At 42.8% G+C, this 12,495-nt stretch overlaps 1 protein-coding gene across 5 annotated transcripts in view; it reads left to right on the forward strand.

Moving 5' to 3' along the window:
• MADD (MAP kinase activating death domain) overlaps positions 1-12,495 on the forward strand; it is a 101,128-nt gene that overhangs the window by 40,544 nt on the left and 48,089 nt on the right. For all 5 annotated transcript variants that reach the window (XM_077818659.1, XM_077818664.1, XM_077818662.1 and 2 more), the window contains 4 exons: positions 5,118-5,218; positions 5,578-5,661; positions 6,737-6,895; positions 11,725-11,833. In XM_077818659.1, coding sequence (XP_077674785.1) covers positions 5,118-5,218; positions 5,578-5,661; positions 6,737-6,895; positions 11,725-11,833 — 453 coding nt within the window. The remainder of the gene's footprint in view (positions 1-5,117; positions 5,219-5,577; positions 5,662-6,736; positions 6,896-11,724; positions 11,834-12,495) is intronic.

The raw sequence follows: 12,495 nt of genomic DNA on the forward strand, positions 1-12,495 counted from the left end.
CCCACTGGACTCCTTGCAATTTTTTGAAAAGGGGAAAGACTTTGTACCACCCATACAGTTTAAGCTGTCTGTACCAGATCCTTCCTGCCTACCTTCTCCTTCTGTTCAGGTTCTTATGCCATGCCCATGCCTCTGATGTTCAATTGCCGAGCTCAGATTTATCAGAGGAACACCCCCCTTCTCTGCTAAATAATACTTCACAGTATAATCTGAGGCTGTTTTTAGATGCCATGAAGCCCTTTGCTCTCAAAATCCCCTTTTGGATCACGCTAAATCTTGGCATGTACCATAAGCATTGTAAGAACTGGTGAATTGATAGGTAACTCAGAAAAGGTACCCTAGTAGCAAAGTGTTGCTGTTCAATCCTGTGATGGTTGGGTTTAAAAACTGTGAAGCAACATTTTAAAAAAAAAAAAAGCATATAGTAAATACACTTCAGAAGAAGGCCAGTTGGTGTGCTAAGCCATGGGAAACTGCAGCCAAGCCTACAGTATACTGTTTAACCTGGAAAAAGTGTCCTGTTAGTTTGTCAGCTTGTCAGTGTGGAGGGAACACCCATCAGTCACAATTGTCACAGCTAATAAGCAGAAATAAAACCCATTTGGGGAACAGCCAGGTTCCCAACACTCTCACACGGCTGTCTGCCTCAATCACTGTAGCTTATCCCCCACGGCAATTTGAAATCTGGGGCCTATGAAATGTTGGGGAGGGAGATAGCCCTCCACTGGAGTTGTAACTTTATTCCTTTGATGTTCTTTTATATCCTCATAGACTTCCTCACCAACTTGTTTTTTTCTTGATTTAGAGCGTGATTCCCTTACTTACCTCCATCTGCAAGGTCTGGATGGGTTTCCTGCCACACTTCTATCAGTGCTTTTGATTGAACAGCAGGTTTCACTGCAGAAAAGTAACCCTTCTCTCTCCTTTCCTGCTCTTACAAGAACTGAGTGTCCTGCCTGTGTAGCATTCCCAGCCTCCACTATCCTAGGGGGAGAGAGGGTAAAGCTCAGCGTTCAAATTGGGGGCTCCAGTATACCAACTTGTGATGCTGCCACTGGGCCAGCACCTGGAATTATTTGATGTCTCCAAACAGGAGAGTGAATGCATCTCAGCTGCAGAATCTTGGTTATGGTGCAGGGTGGTGCTTATATTTTCTATCTTATCCCAGTGTTAGGTTTGAAAAGGAGAGTGTATGCACAGACTCCAAAAAAAAAAGAAAAAGAAAAAAAAACTTTGCCCTCTTCATTGTGTATTGTCCCTGAAATCCTCTCCATCACAGCTGGAAAGAGAACTGTGACCTGACTCAAATCTTCGGGGTAGCATTTGCCATGACTGGAATCCTGATTTCTGTTTTTTCTCCTTTTTCTTCCGTTTTTCCATTATTTTATTATTTTTTATATATATCCTGGCCAGAAAAGCACCTAGGACTGGCCAGTAGGTGGAGCTCAGCGCATATGAGGATACTGTCAATTAAATAGTCACCTGTTTATTTAAAAATCTTTCTCTGTGGTGTTAGTAATAAGAAAGATTACGGACATTGGAAAGTTTTTAAAACGCAATTTCCTTTTACCCAGGAATGCTGTTTCTTTTGCACATTTCTTTGACAGTGATATGGCATGAATATTAAGTTTTGTGAGAAGCTAAATGTTGGGGATAAAATACCCAACTGTCCATCTCTAAATCAGCCCTTCCTAAGAAAGAAGATGAACTCTGCTGGGCAGATTTGGTTTTAAAAACCGTTTTTGTTTTTGCTCAGCTGATTCACTGTGTCAGATCATCCCTAATTTTTGAAATCCAATAAATAGGCAATGATGCAGCTCTATACTCCTAACAGTGATCTGTTGTAGAATGGTGTTAATCCTTCACTCACTAGTTATCATTAATTTCTGGTTGTTTGGAGGTACAAGGGTGGGTGGGTTATTTTGGGGGATTCTGGTTTTTCATTTTCTCCTGTCTGACCAGCCTTTGACTCTTTCTCTTTTTCTCCTGCTTGCATCTTTGGTAGAATTGTGGAACAAGCACCAGGAAGTGAAAAAGCAAAAAGCTTTGGAAAAACAGAGTAAGGAAATGATGAAACGTAGAAACTGATTCCCCCCAGCCTCCCCATAACTGCCAACTCCCCAGGCCTGGAGTGAGTGTGCACCCATAGCACATGCTCTTTTGCACACACAACCAAAGTGTTCAGGTGAAATCCTGCACCCTAGGGCAGCCCGAGTAGGTCAGTGTGCCCTAGAGAAATCTAGTGCCCTGTGCAAAGAGAAAGGAGGAAGTGTGTTTTCTGCTCAGTACAAGGCCCCCTAAACCACCTCACCACTTGATGTAAAAAGTGATTGGAATGCATTTTGCCATGAAAATCCAGCTTCTCTTTTTAGAAGGCAGGCAATTTTGTCTGACAGTACCTTCACATTAACAGCAGTTTGTGTCTGAATGTTGTGGTGTGAAGGGCTCTCTGTTCCTGCAATTCTCCAGCCAGGGCAGATTTATGTTCTCTGGTATCAACTCCCAGTAGATTATTCGTGATTGCTATTGAACTGTAGCATGAAATTACTTTGGGGAAGAGGAAATATGGATCTGTGATATGTGAAGAATTGTAGTTAGTGACAGGTTTCAGAGTAGCAGCCGTGTTAGTCTGTATTCACAAAAAAAAAAGGAGTACTTGTGGCACCTTAGAGACTAACAAATTTATTTGAGCATAAGCTTTCATGAGCTACAGCTAAAAACAAAATGAGGATGAGTCTTTCCAGTGAAATTTTTTGGGTATCATGCTAAAGGAAGAAGTGTGAATTAGGTAGCTGAGGCCTGCTTTTTTTTTATAGTTATCAGCTATAATAGTTTTAGAAATAGATGTGTGCTACTATTGCACACATACTATAAAACTTTCTCTCTGATATACTGTGTGTGTATGTACGTACGGGTACACACACATGCGCAGTGCGTCTATGACCTGATTTATGTCCACAATATTGTAGGTGCTTTCCAAACATAAGCTCTGCAAGGCAGTAACTATATTCTCTTATAATGGAAGAGGGAAAGGAAAAAAAAAAAAAAAGACAAATGAAAAACAATAAGCCAGTCTGGTCGAGGAAAGAACAAACAGCCAAGGAGGCTGGGTTGGGATTGGTCACATTCTGATAAATTTTAATGGCACAATGTTTTATATGTAACAAGCATGTGTGTCTGTATAAATATATAAAATCAAAATACAATATATGTAGTGGTGATAGTGTGATAAATTACATTTATCATGCTTTTTAATATTTCAAATCCTAAGAACAGCTTCCATCAGTTGTAATTAGTTTCCAAATCAATTTGCCATGAGTGTTTCCTAATTTTTTCCCTTTTAAAAAAACAAAAACACACTTGCCCAAGGCACATGACTAAAAATAGATATTCTTGCACTAGTGATATGTTAAAAGATCCCATATTTCTTTACCACTCAGGGCTAGAAATAGTACCTTTGTACCACTGGAAATAGTAGATTTCTCATTTTCCAGTGTGATATGCAACAGTTGTGACTTTCTAGGGCTAGAAACAAGTTATGTATAGAAGGGGTATTTTAGGTAACTGAGGTATATATAATGTACTTTTTTGTAGTTTTTCCTCTCCATTTGAGTCCTGGACACTTATTTATAGTAACTAAGGCATCTGGCTTTTTATGCAGAGGGTTACAAAATATAGTACCAAAATATTTTTTTGTATACTTCATAACTTTTTTTGAAATATACTTTTGGCAAAATATAGAGAGAATCCTTGATGGGGTGGCAGGCTAGAACGTGCAAATATGTACAGCCTTTGGGGTGGTCTGCACAGCTAACTTTCGGCTTTGCTACTCATGAGTAATGTGTCATCCCAAACTCATGCCCATAAATCTTGATATACACCATGTATATTATCTCTCTCACACATGCTTCTCTCACTCTCTAATGTTAGCACTGTTTGCTGATAGATATCTAACATAAAAATGCTCTTCTCAGTTCCTAGTTCAGTATCTTTGCTGTGTAAGGTATTGCTGAATTGTTTGTAGAGTTACTGGATATTGTATCTGTATGCATCATGAGTATATAAGAAAAATCCTCCAGCTGCTTGTCATGTGTCCCCGTTACTGAACAGTTGGCAGATATGGATATGGCAGAAGTGTTGTGTTCAGTCTTTTCTCCCTTCTGAGCTTAGTGGTTACCTATGTACAATCTGTAGCATATTCTTCTCCTGCCTCCTTACTTCCGTTGCACAGTGCTTCCCAAATCCTTCCTCAGGAGTGCTCTCTCTCTTTCCTTCTGTCATCCCATCAGAGGAGGGGAGAGAACGTGGCTTCAGTATTGCATGGTGGACCTTAACATAAGCTCTTTATCTCATTTCTGTTTCTTTTTTCTTTTTGGATGAAGTAGGCTAGTGAATGCATGCCTTCAGACCTGCTGAAATTCTCTCACAACTGACCTATGTGATTGCAAACTCTGGAGTGCCATTCATCATATATTCATATATGTCTTGAAGTAACATGGAATATTGTAATTTTTTCCAAAAGCATCTTACTTGAAGCCCTTATTCGTGTGGCACTAATTATTACTGTCTGCTCTTTGACTGCACGGTCATACCATGTATCACTTGGTTTAGGAAAACCTGCTGGGTAGCAGCTGCTGGCAGCCTAACAAATTCAGCCCCAAAAGACAATCAGTTAGTTGTACAAAAAATGACACTGGCAGTATTAATAATTAGATGTCAGCTGTTTTACCAAGAACAAAGGAAGTGGCTTTCCAGAGTTGAGTAGTGACTGCTCCGCATGCCTTGTTGTAATTGGAATCTGACACCTGTTTGTTCTCTCTTTCTATCTCTTTTGAATGGATATCATACATCTTGCTGAGAGGTACTGTTTACTGACAATCAGTAATTAAGACTGTTGGACTGCTTCCTCGGGGCATTGTGAGACATAAAGTAGCACTGGAAGGATGGCAGATGTGACCTGCTGGGCTTTGTTGTTTACAGTACCAAGGAACTAGAGAACAAGAAGCTCTGGCTTGTCTTCCTGGTACTGTTCCTGTTCCTGTTCCCAGTCTACCATCTGCCTTATACTACAATGTCTTTCCCTGTTACAATAATGAATGTCTTTTCCCTCTCTCCAGGGTCGGAAGGTGTGAAACACTTCTTTGATCTGAGAGAGACAGACGAGAAAAAATCCCAGATCAGTGCAGACAGTGGCCTGAGTCTGACCTCAGGCTCTCAGGTCAGTGTCTTTATGCTTCTGTTGCTTACTTGTGGACATCTTTCTAGAGTTTGAGAGAACCTTTCAGGTGCTCTCATTTGGTGAAACTCTTCTCCTGTTCAGTGCTGGAAAGATTTGTCTCTGCCCCAATCACATAGCCTTCGTTTGAGAAGGTATTGCTGTATCTGACAGGCTGGGAGCAGTGGGTCCTTCCGACTGGCTCCGCGCAGCAAACCTCTGAGGCTTGCAGTTTAAGCTTCTCTAGGAGAGAGGCCCCAAAAGTAGTGGTAAATGTTGTCTGTCACTCTTGATAGAAATGATAATATATAACATGGATTTTTTTTTCTTCCTATCCCCTTTGTTTGTTTGTCTGGTTGCAGAAGAGTGATTTGGACTCTGTTGCCAGTGCAGGGCCGGCTGTTATGATCCGAAGCACAAGTCAGGATTCTGAAGTTAGCACAGTGGTAAGACATGGCCAAAGTGGAATCTTGGTGTACTTGAGTTTTTGCAATGATGGAAGAGTGTATATAGAGCGTGCGTGCATGTATTTGTGTATGTGGGTTGCATGTACTCTGTTTTGTCTACATTCTGTGTGTTGTCTGCTCTGATAGTGTGTCCATAGTGTGTTCTATCTGTCCAGCCTCTGAGCGTGCAGTGTGCATGTTTGCCTTACATATGCTCCTTCTGTGGGCAGGTATGCCTGTGTATGCGGTGCTCTTTGCTGTTGGGTGTTGTATACATTTCTGTATTCCCCTTGTGGGTAATGTTGTTGTGAAAATGTTAGATTGCAGTCACTTTGAAAACAAGACCTCAGGCTAATAAACCTTTGTGGGGGTTTTTTGTTCACAGAAGACTCAAATCTGTAACGTTGGAGTTGCTTGAGTGTATAAAGAGTGTTATAAACTTTCAAAAGTTATATCCTAGAGCAGGGGCACACTTGCAGCCATCTATATACATACACATTTGCTTGTAATGGCCTGTAGGATCCAAATTTGGGTAGATTTATCTCTTCTCTTTTAATTAAAAAAAAAAAAAAAGCAGTAAGGGAATTTATTAGGTGAAAGGGATGAGCCTTCTCTTGGCCACAATTCTTGTCTGATATTCTCCACTGTGGGGACCCTGCCAGACGAACTTTCTAGCTTTCTTTCCTGAATTGCTTTGAAGTGAAATTAAGAATTTGAATATCTAACTCTCTATGGCCCTGTTCCTGACCTATAAGGTAGTGAGGTCTGTTGGGATAGGAAAAACAACCTAGCTGTCTGTGTGTCTAACTTGAATGGGCTCTGAGATTGTGTTAACTCAAAGGATTTTTAAATGTCTTATTAAATAGTCTGTTAATATTGTCCCTTTCTGTAGGGTAGGGTTTGGTGGGAGGGTCCTATGGCACAGGATAGAAATGCAGTGTGCTGTTGTTGGGAAGAGTGGGCCTTGGAGTCTTACTCAGCTTTAGGGTGACGTTCTTGACATCTCTTCTCTCCACAATATCTTGTGCTCATAAAGAAAAGAAGCCATTCTAAATTGCTCTGTTTTCCTCCATAGGTTAGTAACAGCTCTGGAGAGACATTAGGAGCAGACAGTGACCTGAGCAGCAACGCTGGTGATGGCTTCAGTGGGGAGAATGGTGGGAACCTGACAGGATCACGGAACACTGTATCAGACAGTGAAATTGAGACAAACTCTGCTACTAGCTCCATCTTTGTAAGGGCACATTTGATTTTCTAATGAAATTTTGTATAGGACTTGAATAGGTGTAAAGTGGGTGAGGGATCATAGTATTATGGATCCTGGATCCAATTGCAGGGGCTAATCAGCACTGACAGAATTCTGTAGTGTATTGATACCACAGGTGGAAGTTTCTTGTGAATCTCTGAACACTTCCTCTCAAGGGCCTGCATACTGTACACTATGTGTATGGCAGGGTTACTCCTCACTCTGATACTATGGGCACTAACAGTATTTAATTCCCCATTCCCATGGTATGCTTCTGCAGTCTCCCCTCCCTATTTATATTACCCTTGATGGTAGAATGGCTTTATGCAGCAAAGAAAAAAAGATCCCTTATTGTGTTGAAACAGCTGCTTGGTGTGGGTGAATGGTGGCCCTCCCTGGGTTTAACAGCTGTTCTGTAGTTTTTTAAAACATTGTTCTAATAATATCTGAATGTCCATAGGGTTTTTCTTTAAATAACAGTTCCTAGTTGGCAGATCTGAATAGGCACCGAAATTCAAACTATTAGCCAGAACATGTTTATCTCCAAAACATATGCACTATGGGCATAACCGTATCCAACAATATAAATAGATTTGTCTTGGTGCATATATTTACGTGACTTGGCTAAATTGACTATAACGCTCCTCTGCTGTTCAATTAACTTCCCCAAATTAAACTTATAGCAACTTTGAAAGACTCTTCCTTTGTTATGTGTTCATATAGGATCTGCGCCCCCCCCCCATCATTAGACTGTAAAACCTTGTACAAATGATTTATTCTGTTTATATGTAGTGATTGGAATTGTTCATATTACATTGGAGTTGGGGGGTGCAGGCAGGGGATACTTAATTACTTCCCAAGCATTGTGTGAGGATTCATTATTTAATATTTGTAAAGACCTAAGTAAATATCAAGTATTATATGAATGGCTTGGTCAAACATAGTTAGGAGTCTAAATGCTGTGTTGGAAAAGACTTAGAGGATGGTACAAAAAATTTCACTGGGGTAATGAGATGAGATAAAATTCAGTTAATGGTTACTTTTGTAAAGGATTACCATCAACTTGAGATCTACCCAACTGAAACAATTAGTTAACACAACTTTCAAGTTCTTCTTCAAGTAGTGTCCCTGTAGGTGCTCCACTTCAGGTGCATGTGCACCCCATGTGCCTTAAATGGAAGATTTTTCAGTGGCAATGTCTGTTCAGCCTGTGTACACCCCTTAAACATCCTCATGCCCTGCAATGAGACTGCGAAGGCAAATTGCCCTCAGTTTCACCTTCTCTCTCAAAACCCTGGTCATACTGTCCACCCAACCTGGGAGTTCTTTGCCTCAAGGCTTGGCTCCTGAATGGTTTGTGGGAACAGAGACTTCCTGTTCTGCAGAGGTACAGCAGGTGTTGTTAAACAGTAGGAAGGGATCCACATGAAATACCTTCAAAAGTGGAAGAGATTCAACCATTGGTGTGACCAGTGGTATATTTCCTCTGCTCATTCTTCACTCTCCGCTGTTCTCAACTACCTCCTGGAATTGAAAAAGTCAGGATTATATCAGAGTTCTATGAGAGTCCACTTGGCAGCTGTAACAGCTTTTCATTCTCCAGTTGAGGGATTCTCAGTGTTCGCTCATTTCACGACACTGAGGTTTATCAAGGGGTTGAGGAACCCCCACCAGATTAAAGAACCTACTGCTGCATGGGATCTAAACTTGATTCAGTGGCCATCACCTCTGTCCAATGAGTTGGGAAAGTACAGACTTTAATGGCAGACCCGCAATTACAGTATATTTCAAGGACAAGGTTTTATTATGGCCGCTTCCTAAATTTTTACCTAAGGTGTCATCTGAATTTCACATCATCCAAGTCATCCATCTCCCAGTTTTTCTTCTGAAACCATGTTAGACCAGAGAGAATGCTATCCTGGATACATTAGATGTCAGGTAGAGGTTAGACCTCTGTCTGGACAGAACCAAGCCATTTAGGAAGTCTTCAAGACTGTTCATACAAATTGCTGACAGGTCCAAAGGGTCCATAATTTCTACCCAGAGACTTTTCAGTTGGATTTCTGGATATATTATTTTGTGTTATGTATTTACCATTATACAGCCTCCTCCTACAATGTTAACCCATTCCATAAGGGGTGTGTCTGCCTCTATGGCATTACTGATTGGGGAGATTTGCAAGGCTGCAACTTTGACTTCGATACACACCTTCAAACATTATGCAGTGGTCCATTCTTCGAGGTCAGATGCTGCCCTTGGGGAGTACCAGTCCTGTCTTAAATCGTGGACTCTGCTCCGAAGCACCCCGCTCTCGCTGAGGGTACTGCTCAGTTGTCACCTGAAGTGGAGCACTCATAGGGCCACTACTCAAAGAAGACGACGTTACTCGCTTTGTGCAGTTACTGGAGTTCTTTGAGATGTGTCCCCTTCTGAGAGCTCCACTATCTGCCCTCCTTCCCCTCGGCTTTGGCATTTTTTCTGAGAGACTTTGCAAAGGAGAAGGAACTGAGGGCAATTCGCTCCCACAGCCCTATATAGCCTTGATGTGAGGTATGAGGATGTGTAGGGGGCATGAGCAGGCTGAATTGGCACTGTTACCAAAAATTTCCAATCAAAGGCGTATGGTGCACATGTACACCTGAAGTGGAGCATCTGTTACTGCACAAGGTGAGTAACCTCTTCTTCTGTACCAGCCCCTTAGTCCCCCAAACCAGTTTTGTGGTTTTATAAACCCTTTTCCTTTTCTTTCCTGCTCCCCTGTTGTTTTGTAAGATTCTCACAAAAGGGGAAACAGTCAAAAGACTCTATACAAAGTGCTGTCAACTGAAAAAATAGTGAAAAATACATTTTATAAAAAAAATCTGATTTACAGGAATTTTAGATGTAAATTGTAATAGGTGAAAAAATTCAGTTATGTTTGTTTTTTGTTAAATTTGGTGATATCCTTTGAGGATGAACATCAGGAAAGATTTCCCAACAGTAAGACCTGCCAGACTCTGGAATCTCTTGAAGAGGTGGTGGACGCTCACTTGCTTCTGTCATTTTTTTTTTATGGTCTGACCCAGAGGTGGGCAAACTACAGCCTGCGGGGCACATCCGGCCCACAGGACCCTCCTGCCCGGCCCCTGAGCTCCTGGCCCGGGAGGAGCCCCTGCCTTCCCCCCTCCCCCCCGCTGCTACCCCCTCCTCCTCAGTGCGATGCACTGCTGGCACAATGCTCTGGGCGGCTGGGCAGCGCAGTTGCAGAGCCACGACCTGACCCGGTGCTCTGGCCGGCGCGGCTGTAGCACCACCTGCCACTGGCGCTCCGGGCAGCGTGGTAAGGGGAAGTTGGGGGTGTTGGTCAGGGGGCGGGGGTGTGGATAGGGGTCAGGGCAGTCAGAGGCCGGGGAACAGTGGGGTTGGATGGGGCAGGAGCCCTGGGGGGCGGGCAGTCAGGAAGGAGGGGGGGTTGGATGAGGCGGTGGGGGGCAGTCGGGGCAGGGGACAGGGAGAAGGGGTGGTTGGATGGGGCAGAGGTCCCAGGGGGCAAGTCAGGAATGGGGGGGGGGGGTTAGATGGGGCGGCAGGGGGCAGTCAGGGGTGGGTGGTCAGGGGACAGGGAGCAGTGGGGGATGGATGGGGTAGGAGTCCCGGGGGGGCCGTCAGGGGATGGGGGAGAGGTTGGAGGGGCAGGAGTTCCGGGGGAGCTGTCAGGGGGTCAAAAGCGGGGGAGGGGGCGTGTTGGATAGGAGGTGGGGGCCGGGCCACGCCCGGCTGTTTGGAGAGACACAGCCTCCCCTAACCAGCCCTCCATACAATTTTGGAAACCCGATGTGGGTCTCAGGTCAAAAAGTTTGCCTGCCCCTGGTCTGACCTCATTCCCCTTTGACATCTCAGGGTGACCTTTAATGACCTCCTTTTCCAGCCTCTCTATCTGTCTTGAACAAATGAACTTGTGTCTTCATTTCTACTTCCTTTACTTACATGTTTACAGATGTGCTTTTGCTGAAATTGGGGATCATCCTGAACTCCATCTCTATCTCTTGCCTCATTTCAGGGCTCTCGTTTGCCTCCGGTTTCTCTAACATTGGCATTATCCTTGGCATTACCCTTTTCTCCTTTTCATACATTTTGGGTCTGTTAATCTGTTTATTGCCCACATACACCATTGTTATAATTTCATACCTTATCAAATCCTTGTCCCGGTGTTATCTCCAGTTGTACTGACTATTACATTTCTCTCTGCTATGTCCTCCTCAAGCCCCAATTTTACAAACTGTCTCTCTCTAAAAGCTGTGGTATGCATTCTCCTCTGTACGCAGCACTCCAGCAATGTTATGGACATCCTCAAATGACTCCACTGGTGGCTCATCTATTTTTCTGGTTCCATTTAAAATTATTCTTGTTTTTCAAATGCTCCATGTACTTGTACTAATCTTTAATAAAATGTTGTCGTTCTATAATCCCCTGCTTGCTTCCTCTCATCCTAGCTCTGGCCACCTCTTTGTCCCTCCACACAAGCGTCTCTATGTTGCTTTGAGAGCCTTCTGTGCAGCCTTCTGTTCCATCCTGGACAGCAATGCTGTATCTCTGCACCTTCTCAGCTCCCCATAATTTTTCAAATGACATCCCAAAACATCTTCCTTCCTTGCTAAACCTGCATAATATTTCTCTCTCCCTCTAACTATAGGCTCTGTAAACTCTTTGGGAAATAGTTTGTATGAAAGATGGTTTGCAAACTAAAACGGTTTTATACTTGAATATGTTGTAAGATACAATCCTGTATATGGCTTTTAAATTGGCCTTTCTGATGTCTCTCTCCCCCTATTTTTCAGGGTAAATCTCAAAGCCTGAAGCATACTGTGAAGGATATCAAGGGCAGTAGCCCAGGGAGAGCTCTGGGGGATGTGAGCCTGCGAGTTTACCTCTATGAAGGGCTTCTGGGTAAGTTAATTTTTTGGGAAGCTGGAGGAGTCGTACATAGAGGGTAGACTGGAGCTTGTATATTCCAATTAATGGCATCCAGAGATTCTGTTCTCAGGGTTACATTGCTTTCCAAACTTGAGGCAATAAATAGAATGGTTTCAGAGTAACAGCCGTGTTAGTCTGTATTCGCAAAAAGAAAAGGAGTCCTTGTGGCACCTTAGAGACTAACCAATGTATTTGAGCATGAGCTTTCGTGAGCTACAGCTCACTTCATCAGATGCATCTGATGAAGTGAGCTGTAGCTCACGAAAGCTCATGCTCAAATACATTGGTTAGTCTCTAAGGTGCCACAAGGACTCCTTTTCTTTTTAATAAATAGAATGGCACTTCAGATGGTTTGTTTGGAAGGAAGTGAGGATTTGTCAAGGATAAAAATAGAAAGGGAAGATAGGTGAGAAATTTTAATTAGCATAAGGGTTAGTGTGCCTGAACCCCATACTGGCATATCCTTGAATACGAATTAATACTGGAATCCTGAGAGGAAAAGCTTTTTAGCTAGATAAGTGGGTTTTTAGCCTTTTTTCATTTGAAGACCCCTAAAACATTTTGAATGGAGGTGCAGACCCCTTTAGAAATCTTAGATATATTCTGTGGACCACCGGCTGAAAACCATTGTTCAA

Source organism: Eretmochelys imbricata, chromosome 6, assembly GCF_965152235.1.
Source record: "Eretmochelys imbricata isolate rEreImb1 chromosome 6, rEreImb1.hap1, whole genome shotgun sequence".
Taxonomy (NCBI): domain Eukaryota; kingdom Metazoa; phylum Chordata; order Testudines; family Cheloniidae; genus Eretmochelys; species Eretmochelys imbricata.